Source organism: Hirsutella rhossiliensis (assembly GCF_020360975.1).
Source record: "Hirsutella rhossiliensis strain HR02 chromosome Unknown scaffold00002, whole genome shotgun sequence".
In the NCBI taxonomy this organism is placed as follows: Eukaryota; Fungi; Ascomycota; class Sordariomycetes; order Hypocreales; family Ophiocordycipitaceae; genus Hirsutella; species Hirsutella rhossiliensis.
Window position 1 is genome coordinate 3,061,287 of NW_025408668.1, and position 19,334 is coordinate 3,080,620.

General features: G+C 60.4%; 8 protein-coding genes across 8 annotated transcripts; 4 read left to right on the forward strand and 4 right to left on the reverse strand.

The window, feature by feature from the left end:
• Positions 1-9: 9 nt before the first annotated feature.
• On the reverse strand, positions 10-457 carry HRG_01924 (translation initiation factor 1A / IF-1 domain-containing protein; the record flags this gene model as incomplete). Its single annotated transcript, XM_044860395.1, has 2 exons — positions 10-103; positions 156-457. The coding sequence occupies 2 exons, from the start codon at positions 455-457 to the stop codon at positions 10-12; spliced, it is 396 nt and encodes a 131-aa protein (XP_044724028.1).
• A 605-nt stretch (positions 458-1,062) lies between these two features.
• On the forward strand, positions 1,063-2,626 carry HRG_01925 (major facilitator superfamily domain-containing protein; the record flags this gene model as incomplete). Its single annotated transcript, XM_044860396.1, has 2 exons — positions 1,063-1,469; positions 1,528-2,626. The coding sequence occupies 2 exons, from the start codon at positions 1,063-1,065 to the stop codon at positions 2,624-2,626; spliced, it is 1,506 nt and encodes a 501-aa protein (XP_044724029.1).
• A 342-nt stretch (positions 2,627-2,968) lies between these two features.
• Positions 2,969-3,782, reverse strand: HRG_01926 (haloacid dehalogenase-like hydrolase domain-containing protein; the record flags this gene model as incomplete). Its single annotated transcript, XM_044860397.1, has 2 exons — positions 2,969-3,102; positions 3,158-3,782. The coding sequence occupies 2 exons, from the start codon at positions 3,780-3,782 to the stop codon at positions 2,969-2,971; spliced, it is 759 nt and encodes a 252-aa protein (XP_044724030.1).
• Positions 3,783-4,053: 271 nt separating this feature from the next.
• Positions 4,054-5,582, forward strand: HRG_01927 (she9 / mdm33 family domain-containing protein; the record flags this gene model as incomplete). The annotated part of the gene is made up of 4 exons (XM_044860398.1): positions 4,054-4,084; positions 4,167-4,291; positions 4,371-4,586; positions 4,650-5,582. The coding sequence occupies 4 exons, from the start codon at positions 4,054-4,056 to the stop codon at positions 5,580-5,582; spliced, it is 1,305 nt and encodes a 434-aa protein (XP_044724031.1).
• Positions 5,583-7,335: 1,753 nt separating this feature from the next.
• Positions 7,336-11,162, forward strand: HRG_01928 (kinase; the record flags this gene model as incomplete). Its single annotated transcript, XM_044860399.1, has 8 exons — positions 7,336-7,768; positions 7,831-8,097; positions 8,147-9,133; positions 9,203-9,936; positions 9,991-10,319; positions 10,375-10,576; positions 10,632-11,037; positions 11,101-11,162. 8 exons carry the CDS (start codon positions 7,336-7,338, stop codon positions 11,160-11,162), a joined length of 3,420 nt encoding a protein of 1,139 aa, XP_044724032.1.
• Positions 11,163-11,791: 629 nt separating this feature from the next.
• Positions 11,792-13,936, reverse strand: HRG_01929 (acyl-CoA dehydrogenase, middle domain-containing protein; the record flags this gene model as incomplete). The annotated part of the gene is made up of 4 exons (XM_044860400.1): positions 11,792-11,837; positions 11,914-13,107; positions 13,157-13,278; positions 13,691-13,936. The coding sequence occupies 4 exons, from the start codon at positions 13,934-13,936 to the stop codon at positions 11,792-11,794; spliced, it is 1,608 nt and encodes a 535-aa protein (XP_044724033.1).
• Positions 13,937-15,040: 1,104 nt separating this feature from the next.
• Positions 15,041-16,201, forward strand: HRG_01930 (uncharacterized protein; the record flags this gene model as incomplete). Its single annotated transcript, XM_044860401.1, has 1 exon — positions 15,041-16,201. One exon carries the CDS (start codon positions 15,041-15,043, stop codon positions 16,199-16,201), a length of 1,161 nt encoding a protein of 386 aa, XP_044724034.1.
• Positions 16,202-16,886: 685 nt separating this feature from the next.
• On the reverse strand, positions 16,887-19,099 carry HRG_01931 (heterokaryon incompatibility protein (HET) domain-containing protein; the record flags this gene model as incomplete). The annotated part of the gene is made up of 6 exons (XM_044860402.1): positions 16,887-16,898; positions 16,979-17,312; positions 17,448-17,716; positions 17,816-17,829; positions 17,881-18,273; positions 18,328-19,099. 6 exons carry the CDS (start codon positions 19,097-19,099, stop codon positions 16,887-16,889), a joined length of 1,794 nt encoding a protein of 597 aa, XP_044724035.1.
• Positions 19,100-19,334: the final 235 nt, after the last annotated feature.

A 19,334-nucleotide genomic window follows, 5' to 3' on the forward strand; every position in this document is an offset into this window, starting at 1 on the left:
AGCGATCCGTCATTCGTCGTCGTCGCTGGAGGGCATCTTGCCGACATTGGAATCGTCGTCGTCGTCGCTCATGTCGTATGCGCTCTTGGCAAACTCCTTTGGCCTTGGGGTTCATCAGAGCTGCTGCGTGGGACGTCTGCGCCGTGGGCTCGTACCAGTATGGCTGTTTTCTCCACAGCTTCTCGTCGCGCACAATGTTGACAATCTCTCCCGCAGGACGCAGATTATCATCGTAGCGTTGGGCGAGGACGAAGCCCCCGCGCTTGATCCATATCGTGTTGCGAAACCGCTGGGCGAGCTCGAGGACGACGGGCTTCTTGTTGGGGAACTCGCAGGCGTAGAGATTGTTCCCTTCGGGCTTGACGACGCGGACAACGGACTGGTTGGGCAGCAGCTCGTCGGGGGGCGTCAGGGACTCCTCCGCCGCGGCGAGGACGTTGCGCTTTGGGCGACCCATGAGCGCTGTGTGGTGAGAGTTGCCTACTAACGCATTTTGTTGCGCTGCTCGGGAGAGCCACTGGTGACGATGAATTTTGGTGCATCGGCAATCAATTGGTGGGGGTTTTCCGATTGACGATGAAAAAGGCTATCGATAACGTCCCGCGCGGAACTGCCGCATTGGGCGGCCCCGGCGGCCCGGGGTCAACGGCGACCCGGCATCGGACCACGTCGAATTCTCGGGCAATGCGTGCCCAACGACTCGCAATGGATGGGCGGCGGTGACCAAGGGCCCTTTCAATGATAGGCTGGCCAGCCACATGGCCGAGGAGCCCAAGCTGCTCCCCGCGGGGTCGGCGGTGGACATTGAGCACTCGCCAGCCGACGAGCCAGACACAACGGGTGGCCCCCCATTCTGGCCCGTAGAGTTTGTTAGCCGTAGATGGATGAGTGGATGGATGAGTGGGTGGATGGCTGCAGGTGGAGGGCCTCGTGGTGCTGACGGCAAGTCATCCAAGGCCTGGTTTGAAATCATCGTCAATCCCCCGAGGCCGCTTCCCCTTCTTTCATCCTGCCAAACACCCCACGTTTATGACTCGTCCACCAGCACCCCGTATCTTCAACATGGAAGCTGCAATGCTGCGAGGCCTCGTCGAGGTGCAGTCTCGCACGTCAGACGGCCCCCCGTCACCGCCCGACGAGGGCCTCGTTCCTCTCGCCGCCCCGGCCAAGGCGGTCCACAGGACGTATCCGGGCGCTCCTCACCAGGCAGACACGATTGAGATGCAGAGGGCCCCCGGGCAGCACGACGCGGGCGAGTCCGGCAGCGTGACGCCCCGGGCCGACAACGACTCAGACCTCGAGATGAGCCCGCCGGCGACCCCGGGGCCTGCCGCGGAGCCCGTCGAGGCCATGGCCAGCGTGTGGGAGCCGTCCATGAACCGCTTCCGCCTGCTGGCCGTGTGCCTGGCCAACCTGGGCAATGCCCTGAGCGACGGCGCTGCGGGTGCGCTGATTCCTTACATGGAAAAGTGCGTCTGCCTTGTCCAACGGATGGCGAGGGACAGAGCTGACCAAGGCCATTTGCAGATACTACCACATCGGCTACGGCGTCGTCTCGCTCATATTCGTCGGGCAGGCCGTCGGCTTCATCGTCGCGGCCGTCGTGCTCGACACGCTCCGGGCCAAGCTGGGCCAGGCCAAGGTGCTGGGACTGGGCCAGGCGCTCATGACGCTGGCATACATCCCACTGGCGGCGGCGGCACCGTTTGTGCTCGTGGCGCTGTCCTTTTTCTTCATCGGCTTCGGCATCGCCATCAACGTGGCCATGGGCAACATCTTCTGCGGCCGCCTGCAAAACGGCACGCTGATGCTCGGCCTCTTGCACGGCAGTTACGGCGTCGGCGGCACGACGGGCCCGCTCGTGGCCACGGCGCTGGTGACGGCCGCGGGCGCCGTCTGGAGCCGCTACTACCTGCTGACGCTGGGCATCGGCGTCGCCACCGTCGCGCTGTCGCTGTGGTCCTTTTGGGACTTCGAGCGGGAGCTGAGTCCCGCGGCACGGGAGCGCGAGGAGCAGCCCGCGTCGTCGTCGATGCTCCTGCTGGGCAGCATGGTGACGGCGCTGCGGATGCGGGTGGTGCTGCTCGGCGCCGTCTTCATCTTCGCCTACCAGGGCGCCGAGGTGTCCATCTCGGGCTGGGTCATATCCTTCCTGATCCAGGCGCGCGGCGGCGACCCGTCGTCGGTCGGCTACGTGTCGGCGGGCTTCTGGGCCGGCATCACGCTGGGCCGCTTCTGCCTGTCGGGCCCGGCGCAGCGCATCGGCGAAAAGGGCTTTGTCTACGGGCTCGTCGTCGGCGCCGTCGCCTTCCAGGTGCTGGTGTGGTGGGTGCCCAACATTGTCGGCGAGGCCGTCGCCGTCTCCATCGTCGGCCTGCTGCTCGGGCCCATCTACCCGTGCGCCGCCGCCGTCTTCATGCGCGGCATGTCGCGCCGCGACGCCCTCAGCGGCATGGGCACCATCAGCGCGTGCGGCAGCCTGGGCGGCGCCGTGGCGCCCTTTGTGACGGGTCTGCTGGCCCAGGCCGTCGGCACGTATGTGCTGCATCCCATTGTCATTGCCCTGTTTGTCGTCATGCTGCTGTGCTGGTACGGTGTGCCGTCGCCGGAGAAGAGGACTGAGTAGAGTATTGGCCGTCAGTAAAGGAAAGAGAGTGGCACAAGCACGGCGGTCTGGATACATGTAAGGGTCTCTATCGGCATCCGTCTGCTATGTTGAAAAGTATGCCGACTAATATACGATTTGATTCTATTTCCCCCTGATATCGAGCCCCATCATCTTCTAGCCGTGTCTCTACTCTATATCGCAATGACGAGACGACGCGCTCTATCGAAGCCCTCTCCAACCATCTAGTCTAGCTAGGTCTATATGTGCGAGCATCAAATCAAGCCCAACCAAGTTCCGCGGTCAACGTTGAACCAAAAGTAAACATGCCCAATACTTTTAGAGATCATCCCCTGCATCGGCTCAAATGCGCCCCTTTGCGGCGTCTTGAACGGATATCTTGCCTGCGGCAATGTCCTTGCACGTCTGCGTGATGCTCGTCCAGTCGCGAAAGGTGACAAAGGGGACATTTTCCCTCTCGCAGTACGTCACGAGATCTGAAGACGTGGTCAGTCACATGGCTTTCTGGGTCCCGAGAAAGAAGGAGCTCACCCTTGTCAGCCTTGGCAAAGAGCAGGTCCGTCTCCTTGGCGGCGGACAGATCGGAGACGCCGTCGCCGGCGTAGAACAGGATGGGCCGGTCGGGCCGGGACGAGTACTTGCGGATCTCGATGGACTTGTCGTGGCCAAAGACACTGTCGTCGTGGTACTGGATGGTCCAGCCATTGACGTCGTTGATGGACCTGCCGTCGCGGGGGCAAACGTCGTTGCTCACAATCTGAATGTCCCAGCCGGGGCCGAGCAGCTTGTCGAGCAGGGCGCGGATGACGGGCTCCATACCGCCGCTGAGAATGACAATGGGCACGTTGCTGGCGCGGGCCCAGGCGTAAAAGTCCTTGAAGCCCGGGTCGAGCTCGATGCTGCGCAGGAGGAGGGCGAGGCACTCGTCAAAGGGGGTGGCGACGCTGTCCATCATTTCGCGGAACGAGTCGCGGAAGTGGACGCGCCCGTCGAGCGTGCCCTTGTTGCCCTGGACGCGGCGGTCGCGGCCGAAGCCGAGGTTGTCCGTCATGAAGTCGTTGGAGTCGGCCGTCGTGACGGTGCCGTCAAAGTCGGTGAAGAAGATGAAGGCTGGCTTGGTGGCCAGGGCCGGCGTGTCGCTCGAGACGGAGCCCATGGCGAGCAGTCTTGGCGTCTATCTGTCTTTGGGTGAGCTCGAGACTGGTCTATCGTCGGTGAAGAGTCGATGGCGGAGGCAAGTGAGTGTATTGTGGAGAAGAGTTCGAGACGAAGCAGATATACGGGGAGGATGTAGATGGTGAAAAAGACTGTCCAATTGACGACAGCCCAATCCGAGTGCGTGGCTATGCATCATGATCGCCCATGGGCCCAATTTTTCCCTCTCTGTAAAATGAAGAGCGTTTCCAAAACCGCAATCCTCAAACACCATGAGTCGCTCCAGTTGGCCGCTCTCATTCGGTATCGGGCGTCATCGAAGGGTCGCTGTCCAGTGGTGGTCTAGCGCACGAGCCCTGGGAAGGGAGCCGAAAAGGGCCCCCAGGCCCCTGTAAACAGGGAACCGAGGCGGGCGGTCAGCAGCTCCGGGGCAGCGGGCGGCAGAAAGCGGAGCGGACTTCGGAGCTCCCCCCCCCCTGGACGGGCACCACCAAGAAACTTTTCCCACCCGTGAAGACGAAGGAAGCTGCACGCCATTCCCCCAATCTCGGCCACGACTCCAGACGGACCGGGTTTGTTCGTGATGCAGCCGTTTGGCCGCCCCGTTGCGCGGGCCGCCTGGGCGCACGGCCGCCGGCTGCGTCTTTCGGAGCTGACCCCAAGAGCCTCGGCCGTCGCCGGCCATAGGCAGTCTATCCTGTGTCTGCGGTGCAGCATTACCGTCCGGGCACGGCTGCTTTCCACAAGGCCGCCGCCGCCGCCGCCGTCTCGCGAGGGCGCAGAGGCTGATGACGCGTCGGAGCCAGCGAGTTCCAGCGGCTCGCAGAAGCCAAACGACAATCATGGCCCTTCTTCCCCTGACCCCGAGCTCCCTTCGATGGTCGAGAGTCGACGAGGCGCCTTGGACCGGAAATTCAGCCACGTCATGGACAACCTTCAAGCCCGCGTCCTCACCGCCTCCCACACCCTCAACGACATCACGGGCTACTCGTCCATTGAGGCCATCAAGGCCGACAACGAATCCCTCGAGGCGCAGGTGGCGGCCGCCCAGGCCCGCGTCCGCACCGCGCGCCAGGCCTACAAGACGTCCAACACCAAGCGCGCTACCACGCAGCGCGAGGTGACGACCCTCCTGGCCCGCAAGGACAGCTGGTCCCCGTCGGACCTCGAGCGCTTCACCGAGCTGTACCGGACCGACCACGTGCTCGAAGGCGAGGTAGTTGCCGCGCAGGAATCCCTGACCGAGGCCGAGGCCGAGGAGCAGAGCCTGAGCCAGAGGCTGAGCGCCGGCATCCTCAAGCGCTATCACGAGGAGCAGATCTGGAGCGACAGGATACGCAGGGCCAGCACGTGGGGCACGTGGGGGCTCATGGGCATGAACTTTGTCCTCTTTGTCGCGTTGCAGTTTGTCGCCGAGCCGTGGAGGAGGAAGAGGCTCGTCAAGGGCGTGGTGGAGCAGGAGCAGGCGGTGCTGCAAGAGGTACGCAGCGAGCTCGAGGCCGTCAAGCTGGGCCTGGAGAGGATGGCCGAGGACGGCCCGGAACTACGGCAGGCGACGGCTCCCGAGCCCGCCCACGCCGAGCAGGCGGCATTGCCCTCGGCGACGTTGCCCCCCGCGGAAACTACGTGGAAGGAGGTGCTGCTGGATCCGACCAGGTGGCGGACGGTTGCGGCAGACCTGTACAGCGAGAGGCGGGTGAACTTGCGGATGAGAGACGCCTCCATCATCGCGGCCGAGGGGGCTCTGGCCGGGGCGGCCTTTGCTGGGGGCTTGGCCTTGGTGCTGCTGCGGCGGACGTGAAGGCTGCCCCGTCAATGGGGCTTTGCCTTGTACAATTATATCTACCACCTAGACATAAGAGCGTGTGCCGCATGCCAATGTTGAAGGGTTGTCGTATAAGTGGGCAACCAAAAAGCCCGGCTATGACCCGAAGCTGCGCATCCCGAGTTTTGGGCACGAGCTGGGCAACGTTGAGATGTCATGCGCAGCAAGCTACTGTAGGGAGGAACTTGAATGGCCGCGGGAGCAGGTTTGGCAGGACAGACGTCACCGCTGGGGGACTGTGGGTTTCGGCCGTGGCGCAGCAAAGAGCCCCTATCCTTGTCACTCCTACAGGCGTGCTTCGGTTTGTCCGGCTGGCGTTGAATCGAAAAAAAAGAGAAGTGGGTTCTACTGGCCTGGCGTCATTGCGTCAGGCAAGGAGAGGCCGCCGATGAAGGGTGCAACGTCTTTGCATCGTCTTTCCCCACGCCGCCATGCAACATTCGGACGGCAACACGAGACGGAGGTGAGAGTGATGCCTGTTGCTTGTCCGTGAGTCAAGGCCCATCCGAGGCGGACTCGGGTTATCGTGGCCGGCGGTACTTGGTTGTCCTCCGCAGCCTTGATTGGCCGCCGCATTGTCATTGTTGCCGAGGTGCTGACGGAGACGAAATGGCGTTTGAACCAAGGGTATTGTCCCTTCTGTGTGTTGCGAGGTGCGCCTCGCGGGTGAGAAGGGGGTGCGCATGTCGTACATGTACACACACGCCTCTCCAGTCTTGTCGGTTAAAAGGAACAACAAGAGGATACCAAGTTGGTCGTCAAGATGATTCCTACAATATATTGTATAAATATATACTGTAGAAAAGAGGGTTGGTGAAGGCTTCATTTCCGGGTACCTCGGGCCACGAAACGCTCCATCGGCGCGTCCCAACAAAGAGTGTTGCCATCCACTGCACCCGAGTGCCGGGCAAGCTTCCCACGCCCAGGCCACAGCGCCACTGCGGGCTCAGCACTGCGTGGTCGTGGGTACCTGTCGGTACCTCGCCAAGCTGCCTGCGCGACCGACGTGCCCCAGTCAGTGCTTCCATGTCTTTGTTCCTTGATGCCTGTGTGTACCCAGCCCGCTGCGGAGCTGTCCGAGACGTATGAACAACTGTCCATTGGAGATGATGCAGGATATGCCCTCGTCCGACCAAACCCGGGGGAAGCGTGAGGAAGAAAAAGAAGAAGAAACTTGAGCGCCCCAGAGTTCCTCTTGCCCCCGGGGCCTTCTATCGCGCTAGGCGTCCTACGTGTCGAGGCCTGGCTGTAAGGTACCCTCGTCCGCCCGGGCAGGCGCGGCAGGTACTTGGCTCCTTGGGGGCCTAGAGGTAAGGTAATACAGTGGAGGTAGGTCCCCCAGAGCTTCCAGGTTCCAGCCCGCGCACCCCCTCCATCACTGACGACATCTTTTCCCACCACCCACCACCACAAACAGACTGGTTCCGACTCCAAAACACACTCGTCGACAGCCTCGCTCTCCCCGCCAACACGCTCGCTTGCCTGCTCTGCCTCCCCCCACCCCCCTCCGGCGCCCCCCGATAAAAAGGCAAAGCACTCGGCAGCAGGCCCCTTGGCCATCCTTTATCTCTCCCCCCCACCTCATCTTCTTCTTCCGTGCTGCTCCCAGAGACCCGACCCGACTCCTCCCCGCCTCCGCAACCGCGCCGTTTTGTTCTCGGCCGCCCTCCTCCTCCCCCTTCCCCACGCTCGTCCTGCGCATACGCATTGCGCACCCGGCTCGCCCATCATGAATGATGACGAGGCTATCCGGAGCATTCAGGCCAAAATCGAGCGGGAGGAGGCCCTCATGACGGCCGCCATCAACATGCGCTCCCTCCCCATCAACGAAGGCCATCGCTCCAGGATCGACAGCGAGCTGCGCGACAACGAGCGCAACATCAAGTTCTTCAAAGAGAGGCTCGACGCCATCAAGCAGCGCAAGGTCCAGCAGGGCCTCGGCGCCATCTCCCTCGTCGAAGCCGGCGGCAGCCAGTCACCCCCCGTGCCTCCGCCCAAGGACGCTGGCGCTGCTTGGGGGGACCAGGGCTCCTATGCCGCCGGCTCCGCCCAATACAGTCAGCCCGGCCAGCACGGCGACTTGATGCCGCCACGCCATCCCTACGCCCCGCCCGGCCCCGGCTCCGGCATGCCCAAGCCCCGGCCCAACTTCACAAAGCTAGGTTCGTGCGAGACCCCCCGGCGGGCCCCTCGGCCAACCCTTTCTGACCGATGCCCGCCTCAGATCTCGTCAAATACGACACGCCACACCTCGGCCCCCGAATCCAGCTCATGCTCTCCCAGATCCAGTTCAAGCTCAACGTCGAGGAGCAATACCTCAAGGGTGTCGAGAAGATGGTCCAGCTGTACGGCATGGAGGGTGATCGCAAGAGTAAGGCCGATGCTGCCGCCCGCCGCGTCGAGAGCAAGCAAAAGATTGTCCTCCTCAAGCAGGCCCTCAAGAGATACGAAGAACTCCACATCGACATGGACTCGGCCGACGCCCAAGACGGTAAACACGATCCTCCCTCCCCTACTTACCGTGCTGATGCCTCGCCCAGATGACTCCATAAACACGCCCAATCTCCGCAAACCCCTCAGCGGCCGGCTTTGCATTCGAGCAATGGGCGTCAAGGGGGTCGACCATGCTGCAACCGGCCGCTTCGCCCGCGGTCCCGAGACGTTCGTTGCCGTCAAGGTCGAAGACTCGGTCATGGCGCGCACAAAGGTCTCGCGAACCGATCGATGGGACAGCGAGCAACACACCATCGACGTGGACAAGGCCAACGAGATCGAGGTTACCGTGTACGACAAGCCCGGCGAACACCCCATACCCATTGGTCTGCTGTGGATCAGGATATCGGACATTGTCGAGGAAATGCGCCGCAAGAGGATCGAGGCCGAGATGAACTTTTCCGGCTGGGTTTCGGCCGACCAGATGGGCAACCCGTCGTCGCCCCCGACCCAGTTTCCCATGGGCTCCTTGCAGGGCCAAGCCGGGAGCTTTGGCGGCGCGTCCGGACCCCAGGGCCAGCAGCAGCAGGGGACACAGCTTGGCGCCCCCGGGCCTCAACCCCAGGTCAACGTGGGGCCCATCGATGAGTGGTTCAACCTTGAGCCCACGGGCCAGATCCAGCTGCAGATGAGCTTCGTCAAGCAGAACCAAGACCGTCGCCAGGCGGATCCGGGCCTGGGCCGCAAGGGCGCCGTGCGACAGCGCAAGGAAGAGGTCCACGAGATGTACGGCCACAAGTTTGTCCAGCACCAGTTCTACAACATCATGCGCTGCGCGCTCTGCGGAGATTTCCTCAAGTACTCGGCCGGCATGCAGTGCGAGGACTGCAAGTACACTTGCCACAACAAGTGCTATCACAGCGTCGTTACAAAGTGCATCAGCAAGAGCAACGCCGAGACGGATCCCGAAGAGGAGAAAATCAACCATCGGATCCCCCACAGGTTCACGCCCTTCTCCAACATGACGGCCAACTGGTGCTGCCACTGCGGCTATATCCTGCCCTTTGGCAAGAAGAATTGCAGAAAATGCTCAGGTATGCCGTAAACGAGACGCCCTGTTGGGGCCAAACGAAATGAGTTGTCCATGACTGACTTTGCCACAGAGTGCGGCCTCACGTCTCACGCTCAATGCGTCCACCTGGTCCCTGATTTTTGCGGCATGTCCATGGCCGTTGCAAATCAGATACTGGAAGGCATAAGGATCCAAAAGCAACGGCAAGCCAAGGCCTCGCCCATGTCCGACCGGACTCTGCGATCTGGCGCGAACAAGATGAGCCCGACCAGCGCCACCCACTCGTCCTCGCCTTCCTTCTCGAGCTCGACCCCTACTCTCTACGGACAGAGCACTCCCTCTACTGAGGCGACCGAGGCCGCCAAGATCATGTACGCCAATCAGACGACTCCGCAGCGGCCGGCTCAGCCATTGCGTACTTCCTCGAACACGCCGGCCGCGGCCGCAGCAGCCTCCGCAGCCATGTCTGGGTCGGCCTCCGTCCAGGACCTACGATCGCCCTCGGAATATGGGCGCTACAGTGGCGGCTACGACCAGCAGCGCCCTCCGTCTCAGCAACAACAACAGCAACCGCAGGAGGATCTATACGGCCACGGCCAGTATGGAGGGCAGCCGCAGCAGCGCAAATACAATCCTGCCGACTACGCCAACGTCAACCCGCCCTACGCCGGCCAAGCTTCTGGCCAGGCGAGGCCCCCTGCTCAGCAGCAACAGCCGCAACAGCCCCAGGCGATGCAACAACCGCCCCAGCAGCAGCAATATGGAGCGCCTGCTGCTGCCCAGAAGCCGGAGCCTTCAGCGATCCAGAGGCTGTCCTCGGGCCCGGTGGCGGGTCAACGCAAGCAGCTGCCTCTGGCCACGGATCCCGGCACTGGCCAGCGGATTGGGCTGGACCACTTCAACTTCCTCGCGGTCCTCGGCAAGGGAAATTTTGGCAAGGTCATGCTTGCCGAGACGAAGCGATCGAGAAAGCTCTACGCCATCAAGGTGCTCAAGAAGGAGTTCATCATCGAGAACGACGAAGTGGAAAGCATCAAATCGGAGAAGCGTGTCTTTCTGATTGCCAACAAGGAGCGCCACCCCTTCTTGACGAACCTGCATGCCTGCTTCCAAACGGAGACCCGGGTGTACTTTGTCATGGAGTACGTGAGCGGAGGCGACTTGATGCTGCACATCCAGCGGGGGCAGTTTGGCACAAAGCGTGCACAGTAAGTCGTGCCCAAGTGCTCATCTCCAGTGAGATTGCGACTGACGGGGAGACAGATTCTACGCTGCCGAGGTGTGCTTGGCGTTGAAGTATTTCCACGAAAACGGCGTCATCTACCGTGATCTCAAGCTCGACAATATCATGTTGACGCTCGACGGCCATATCAAGGTTGCCGATTACGGTCTCTGCAAGGAGGACATGTGGTACGGCTCGACGACGAGCACGTTTTGCGGGACACCCGAGTTCATGGCTCCAGAGGTGTGATGACCAGGCGCGTTGGGTATAGGAACCCATGCTAACTGGACTGCCGCAGATTCTGCTGGACAAAAAGTATGGCCGGGCGGTTGACTGGTGGGCATTTGGCGTCTTGATATATCAGATGCTTCTGCAGCAGTCACCGTTCCGAGGCGAGGACGAGGATGAGATCTATGACGCCATCCTCGCAGACGAGCCTCTGTACCCGATCCACATGCCCAGAGACTCCGTCTCGATCCTGCAGAAGCTCCTCACCAGGGAGCCCGATCAGCGGCTGGGTAGCGGCCCGACAGACGCGCAGGAAGTCATGAGCCAGCCTTTCTTCCGGAACATCAACTGGGACGACATTTATCACAAGCGCGTGCAGCCGCCGTTTAAGCCGACCATCAAGAACGCAACGGACACGAGCAACTTTGATTCTGAGTTTACGAGCGTCACTCCCGTGCTCACTCCCGTGCAGTCTGGTAAGTTGGGTTCGGTGGATGAGTACTACGGTGCCAGGCCCAGCGTGCTGACTTTTCCCACAGTCCTGTCGCAAGCCATGCAAGAAGAGTTCCGTGGCTTCTCGTACACGGCCGACTTTGAATAGACGGGGCGAGACACGACTTTGACGTTGATGCCAATGAGACTGACGAGTCGGCGACGCACGGCGATGAGGGGACACGAAGTCTGCAACGAAACTTGGCAATGAGGAGTTTGGGGAGCGCATCTGCGCAGGGCACCGTCGGAAAAGGAGAAGCCGGCTTCCCTGAAGACTGGCGGGGGGGCAGTCGGGTTCGCGGCTGGCACCCGATCTTTGATTAATTTGTCCTTTTTGAAAAGATATTATCCCTAACCCCTTTCCCCTCCATGGCTCTACCCCTTGGGTTCGCACGGAAGCTTTGTCTGCGTGGGAGGATTGTCATGGAAAAGCGGACTCGAGAGAAAGCGAGGGGAAGAAAGAGAGTGGAGGGGACGCGACGGGGAGATTCGACAGCGCAAGAAGAATAGCAGCAGTGAGTAGTACAGTACCCAGATATTGGACTACGTGTAGCTCGTCAATGCAAGACCAAGCGGGAGCTTTTGCTCCAGGAGCACGAGATACGAAGCGACCCTGAGGAGGCGCCACAGGCCAGATCTGGTGGTCAATACTTTGTTCCTTCATATATCAAAAACACCCGGCCTCGTCTATGATACAGGTCCGCCTCTTTAATGCCGCCACCTCACCAGGGAGGCACGTTAGTTGGTGTACTCCTTTTGCAGGAGCTTGGCAATGGTGTTGAGCCTGTCGAGGCCCGAGGCCGTTAGCATGCGGTGCGTTGATTTTTTTTGATCAGCATGGGATAGGGGACTTGACGCACTGGATGTTGCTGGTGCCCTCGTAAATGGCACCAATCTTGCTGTCGCGCCAATACTTCTCAGCGAGGCCCTCGCGGACAAAGCCCATACCGCCCATCCACTCGACGGCGAGGCCGCTGACGCGGCCGGCGACCTGGGAGGCATAGAGCTTGGCCATGGCGGCATCCTTGACAAAGTCCTGGCCGGCCTCCTTGCGGCGGGCGGCGTTGTAGACGAGGGCGCGGGCGGCGGCGATTTCGGTGTAGGACTGGGCGATCTGGTGCTGCATGCCTTGGAACTCGCCGACGAGGGCGCCGAACTGCTTGCGGTCGTTCCAGACGTAGCGGACGGCGTTGTCGAAGGCGCCGAGGGCGAGGCCCGTCATCTGGGCGGCGATGCCAATGCGGCCCTCATTGAGCAGGCTGATGGCGTACTTGTAGCCGTCGCCGCGCTGGCCGAGCAGGTTCTCCTTGGGGATGTCGACGTCGTCAAAGTTGAGGACGCAGGTGCTGCTGGCGCGGATGCCGAGCTTCTTCTCCTTCTTGGCAATGGAGAAGCCCTTTGTGCCCTTTTCGACGAGGAAGGCGGTGATGCCGCGGTAGCCCTTGGCCGGGTCGAGGTTTGCGAAGACGATGAAAAGGTCGGCCTCCATGGAGTTTGTGATCCACATCTTGCCGCCCGAGATGCGGAAGCCGTCGGCCGTCTCGGTGGCGCGGGTGGCGAGGGCAAAGGCGTCGGAGCCGGAGACGGGCTCGGAGAGGCAAAAGGAGGCAACCGTCTTGGTGGCGAGGCGCGGCAGCCACTTCTGCTTGAGGGCGGGCGAGGCGTACTTGAGGATTGCCGTGTTGCAGAGCGTGTTGTGCACGTCGACGAGGACGCTGACCGAGGGGTCGGCGCGGGCGAGCTCCTCGATGCCGACAATGGCGGCGGTGAAGTTCATGCCGGCGCCGCCGTACTCCTCGGGGATCTCGACGCCCATGAGGCCCTGCTCGAAGAGCTGCTCGACAATGGCCGGGTCCATCTGCTCGGCCTCGTCCATGTCGCGGGCGCGCGGGAGGACGACGTCGCGCGCGAACTTGGACACGGCGTCGGCCATGGCGGCCTCGACTTCGGAGAGGTGGCTGATGGGCGTGGGTGGGACGTCGGAGATGTCGACGGTGGAGGAGGAGGAGTCGGCGGGGCGGCGGAGGGGGGGCGTCGACGATAGAGGCCGGATCCTGCAGCAGAAGCGTGTCAACATTGGTTCGCGCTGTGAGGTGTCCTCACTCGTACATGTTTATCCTCGACACCGGGCCCGGAGCAGCCGTGTTCCTCGCCCTCTGTCCGAGGCCGCGCAGGGCGGGGCGAATCATCCTCGCAAACGACGGAGACGCCGACATGTTGTCACCCTAAGCCGACAGACTACGAACAAGAGACTCGGGGGAGACAGGCGTGAAGGTGAAGTCGGAGTGAAGGTGAGATTGGCGTGCAGGTCGGGGGACTGGCGAGCGTTGGTGAATGCAACTCTCTCTCTCCCTTGCACCCTGTTAGTGCCGCGGGTATCAAGCCGAGGATAACCATGAGCCGCGGGGGGAGTGGATCTGGCCCGGCAATTACCCGCTGACGTCAAGATCCCGATTGGGGGTGTGTTTAACTAATTACTGCATACTGCATGTGACAGCGCTGCTGACTAAACACATGGCTGGGACTTCTTGGAGCTCCTCGCAAGTCGACATTGTCCACAGTCCACAGTCCAACGACTCCAGCCTCGTCTCAATACACGTCGTAGCTCCTCATATCATTGTTGTACAGGCCCCTTACCCCCACGCTGACCACGTCAACGAGCTTCTGCCGATCCACCTCAACGGCGTCAGACTGCCACTGGTGGTCGCCCGAAGCATCCCCGTGCATCCTGGCATGGGTGCGGATGAAGCCCATGCCAAGCATCTGCGCCAGGTTCCGGAAGCCCTTGTGCTGGAACCCTTCGGGCAGTATCTCGACGACGGTAGACCCGGGCTGGAGGAACATGAGATGTGTAAGCCCAGCACCGTGGACGCCCACTAGCATATCTGTTCTGCGGATGATGCTAAGCTGCTCGGCGAATGGAATGAGTTCTCACGACTATATACATTGTGCGCGGAAGCTCTCTAAATTATATAGTTCGCTCGAATATGTAGATCGCACGACGGACATAGCGAGCGTGCAAGCCTTTGTCCGTTTAGATGAGGCTGTTATATGTTCTTTATTAGGCAGGTGGGGTACTGCGGCGGCGGATGAGCTATTTTATTTGCTAGGGACGCAATGAACCCGGAGCCTCCCTCCTATGTTGAGTGTCTCTGCTCGTATCCTCGCTTACCCCTTGCACGCTATCCTGACCTTGGAAATGCGCTGGCGTTCGTCTGATCGTGAGCGGATAGGCTTTCTCCTTAAAATAAAACGCGGGGTATTGCGTGAGATGCCTTCGGCGGCTACTCGTGGTTGGACACGAGCGTTCACGGTCAGAAGCGGGGTCCGCCAATCCCAGGTACCACCAATCAGCAGTTGGCTTGGCATTGCCTCGTGTCCTCCGTCGCGCCATCTAGCGAAGCTGTCTCTTGTCCTGGTCCTGCATCGCCAGACATAAAAACGTCACTCCAGCACCTACATATCAACCATGGCAAGTATTGAAGGATGGTTCCGACAAAGGGTCCCCATAACCGACCAACCACTCCTGGCCTGCCCAAGCGTCGCATCCCTTCGTGTCCGAGTCAAACGCCAGAAGACGACCGAGACCATCGTCCGTCAAAAAAGCAGAAACCCAGCCATCCGGCATTCCCACCTGCAAGGTTCTGGGACCACCTGTCAGAGATCCCTCTCACGCGGAACGCACTACGAGAGCTGAACGAGAGGAACGGCAAAGTCTCTCGCGGCTCGGGACAACGATCGGGACAACGACGAAGCCCTCGGGGGCGTACGCGACTAAGTACATCCACCCAAAAGAAAACAAGCAACCTTCTTGCCGATAAGTTCCTTTGTCGGTGTTTTCCAAATTGTTCGGATCAGATCAAGTGTTTTGCAAGTCGGGGCGGCCCAGATCTGACAGACGTAAGAGGAGTATGTGTGGATATTTGACTCTTGTCGTTCCGTGTTGACAGCCAGTAGTATTGGACATCGGCGGAGGCCCAAGACGGGATGAGCTCCAGCCAGTCGAGTCTCCGGCGCCGAAAGAGGTCACTGACGAAGAGGAGCTCGCCGTCGCCGTCGAAGTGCAACGTTACCCCCAAAACAACTAGCACGAGGAGTACGGGCCCATATGATCGGGCTTTCCAGCAACACCTGATCGATCACGATGTTTTCCCCGACGGCTATGAGTACCCAGATGGCCGATTACCGCCGGAGCCCGAGAATATGGACGAGATACTTCGTGCACTGGCCCAGCCTAGGGCATCTCTATCTCCGTCTCGATTCACGAAGGACGACTTCCGCAAGTTTAGGCGGGCAGATACCCATGCGTCTAAGGAGAGAGAAGTTACCACAACCGTTATTCCAATTGTCGGAGGAGACGTTGGCGATAGGAAGTGTGTTGCCGGCGAGATTCCGTTCACGAATCTTGAGCAGTTGACCGACGGTACGCTCGTACCAGGCAATCCTGATCTATATTACGGCGCACGTCCCGAACAGCTCGATAGAAACATTCGCAGAGAACTGAATAACCAGATTATTCCCTCTACTCAACACGGCCTTCCTATTGCTCCAAACTATCTTTTCCAGGCTAAGGGCCCTGATGGCAGTCTGTCGGTCGCAACTCGACAAGCATGCTACGACGGTGCGCTGGGAGCGAGAGGTATCCACAGCCTACAGTCATATAAGCAATCGGAGCCACAATACGATAATAAGGCCTATACACTCACGTCGATATACCATGGTGGCACTCTGAAGATGTATACTAGTTATCCGATAGCACCATCAGTTCCTGGAGAACGACCCGGCTTCGTTATGGCGCAGATCAAAACGTGGGGTCTAACTGGTGACCTCGATGCCTTTCGACAGGGAGCTGCTGCTTTCCGGAACGGGAGAGACTGGGCCAAGCGAAAAAGAGACAATGCGATGATGCAGGCGAATGAGAGAGCCGTTCAAGATGTTGCATCTGTCCCAGGGAATGATGGCTTGGGATTGAGCTTTCCAAGCGAGGCGTCGGCTGATGAAACAATTATCACCAGCCAAGAGACGATTCTAAACCTCGACTTCAACATACCACCCTCACATGAGTCCGACACGTCCGCAGATGAACTATCACGAGAATTTCACCCTCCCAAACGCACAAAGTCATATTCTCCGCAGAAAAGGTCATAGGGTGCAAACGTCATTTGGCTTGGAAGAAACGGAGAGCTTGCGAGGATGAAAGTGGTAGCCATGGCAGTGTTGTGCTCTTCCTAGTACCTGTTGTGAGAATGTATTATTTGCAACGATATTGCGTGGGGGAACAGAAGGTCATAGGATGTGCTCGGAGCCGGCGGTTCCCCGGGGGCGGTTGATATGCTTAGCTCAGGAGATGTAACCTTGGTCAGGGTTGGGTCCAGGCGGCAATGAGGCATCATTGAAGCAACCAAGTAGGTTGGAGCAGATGGTACGTGCTACCACAGATGTCCCATTGGAGCGTCAATACACGACTAGCCAATCGGCTGCATGCCCGAAAACCTCGACTGATAGGGCGTGACAAGTAACGGAGACCGTGGCACAACCCAACTCGCAATCCACCACTTATCACTAATCCAATACCAACTCTCCCTATCCTACTACTCCCTCTAGCTTACTCTACAGAGACTACACTCCTCAGCAAACAATGAAGAACCTGTATCGCCATTTCGGGGCTCTCACGGTTTGGTCCTTCGAATAATACACATAACCGATCCCAACTCGCGCCGAAACGCCATCCGACGTATGGAGACCAAGGAAGATTGACTGTGTGTCTGGTGGCTTGGTAATGGTGTTTGTAACGACAAAAGCAACTAGTTCATCCACCTGCCTGACGTCTCCGTCAAATCTGAACCTACCCCGGTGATCAGACACCTCTAAAGAGCAGACCTGCTGTCCCTCAGTTGAGGAGAGTGAAAACTCCTCAAGGCCGACGCATGGTCCGAAAAAGCCAAGCTCTCCGCAGGCTAGCGGCCTGCCAGGCTCGGCCGTCGCGTTTTCCACCAGCAGGTCAACGTCGATTCCAACGCGGCCAAGCTCGCCCTTGGTTCGGAAGAGCTCCTCCGTGGAGATGCCTCTGGCGATAGGAGGGCGCTCGTCACACGCGGCCCAGACCTCGCGAGACCAGACAGGCCCTGTCGAGACCCCAAAATGCCACCGGGTGATGGGCACATGGAGGGGTACACCCTTGATGGGGGCTTGCGAGATATTCCGCGAGAGCCATGCGCTGTCAGCGAAGACGAACTCGATCGGGCCAGTCCAGGAGGCCCTGTTGCCAAGTCAGCAGTGTACGTCAATATCTGGATGTCACCATTCATTATGGGTCGATGAACACACATGGCGCCCCGGCTGTTGAAGATGCCCTGGGCGAGATGATAAGAGAATATACAACATTCGAACATACCAGGACCAAGTCGAGAATGACTCGGCAACACCCCCAGGTTGGCTGGGCAGGCATGTGCGCTTGCGAGCGCTGTCCGAGGGAAACCAGAGGATCGCCTGGAAGAGTAGATGGCTTGGTAAGCCCTGCGTCTGGCGGATGTCCAGGTCCGCCCTATGGCCCCTATCTACGGACTTGCTGAAGCGGCTGAAGATGCCCTCAAAGGCGTTGAGCACGTCGGATGCAAACGTGAGATTCTTCCTGCCAAATTCCTGCACTGCCCTCTGGTAGTCCTGCATGTCCAGCCTCGCGACGTTCCCCAGGTAATAATACGGCGTCGGGTCGAGATCCCGCCGGAGCTTCACGCTCCACCAGGGCGGTCCTGTCCTGACCTGAATCTCGATGCCTTTGCGTTTGTTCTCGCCGAAATCATATCCCTCCCTCCACTGTGTCTCGCTGCAGTTGAAGAAGACCTCGTCGGGCGTGAAGTACAGGCAGCGGCGCGAGAGACACTGCTCCTGGAATGTCCAGCCGCGCATGTTCCACGTCGCTCTCCTCACCTCATCGCACAGAGAGGGCAAGCAGAGGGAGAGGTTCAACGTCGTTCCGTCCGAGTCGACGATCTTGTGTGATCGGATTGGGTGCCCCCGACGCGCGCGTATCCCGCTCAGCCCGGCATCCGCGTCGGTTCCGCATGCGGCGATGACGGTCACCGTCGCCGAGTTGTAGACATGGTCCATCCTGCCGACCAGACGCGCCTGGTCCACCCTGTCGTCCTGGACTATGCACAATGTGTCGACCCACAGGTATCGCATCCCGATCTGCCGGGTCAGCTCCATCGTGTCTCGGACTGTGTGGGGGATCCTGCCGTTGTTGCGCTCGGCTTGGCGCGCAAGGGACAGACTTCCCTTGATTCCGAGTTCCTCGATCATCTGTTGGGTGGAAAGCAGGATAGGCGTCTGGCCGGTGGCGTTTCCTGGTCTGAGAGTCGTGGGGAGCGGACCCCAGACGTAGGACAAGGCGACGTAGTCGCACCGCTCCGTCCGCTGCACCAGGCACTCGTCCGCGACGTCGACGAGACGGAAACCTGGTCCGGCCGCGAACAAGTCATGGTCGTCGCGCCGGCTAGCGGCCTCCCTGGAGTGCTTATGCTGCTGGCACGCATCGAGCCAGCCCCTTAGCTGCCGGGGTTTAATGCGGCTGCCAATCTCGCGCCGCGGCAGGAAGTGCGCCTCCTCGTCCCTATGCGGCAGGGCCTCGAACTCGGCGATGAGGAAGCGGTTCTTGATCTGGTCGATCTCCCTGAGCGTCGCCCTGTTGCGGTGCCGACCGGGCGGCTCTTGGCTGATGGCCAGCAGCAGGCGCGGATGGGGGTGCTCGGTGCGGCCGGCCTCCTTGACGGATAGGGGGCTCCGGCTCATCATGAAGAGTTGGGGCTGCTTGTTGGCTGCGGACCGGCCGAGCCGCGCGGCATCCCACCCGGGGCCCCAGGCTCGGCCGATGGCCTGCGAGACCAGGCCGCAGAAGGGGCAGCTGGTGTCTATGTACAAGGAGAGGGCGCCCATGGGTTCTTCGTTGACCTCGTCCGCGAACATGGCCTCGAAGTCGAGCATCTGGCAGCGGTCACACAGCTGGCCGGCCTGGACGAGCTCTGGTGGTTCTTGAATATCCGCCATGCCGAGACCTGTTGTCGATGGTTGTCGTCTATCCGACCAAGACGCCGTTTGCGCCGGTGTGCAGCCGGGATCCGGCAGCGGAAATGGAGAAGAGACGCGTCCCGGCCGAGTTCGATGGTGAGCAGACCGCAGTAGGTGTATGCGTGTAGGGTGCTGTCGACGCCTAATCTCGCCGGACAGCGCCCGGACGGGCTATTGGGCGAGACGAGATGAAGGTGGGTGGATTTCGGCAAGT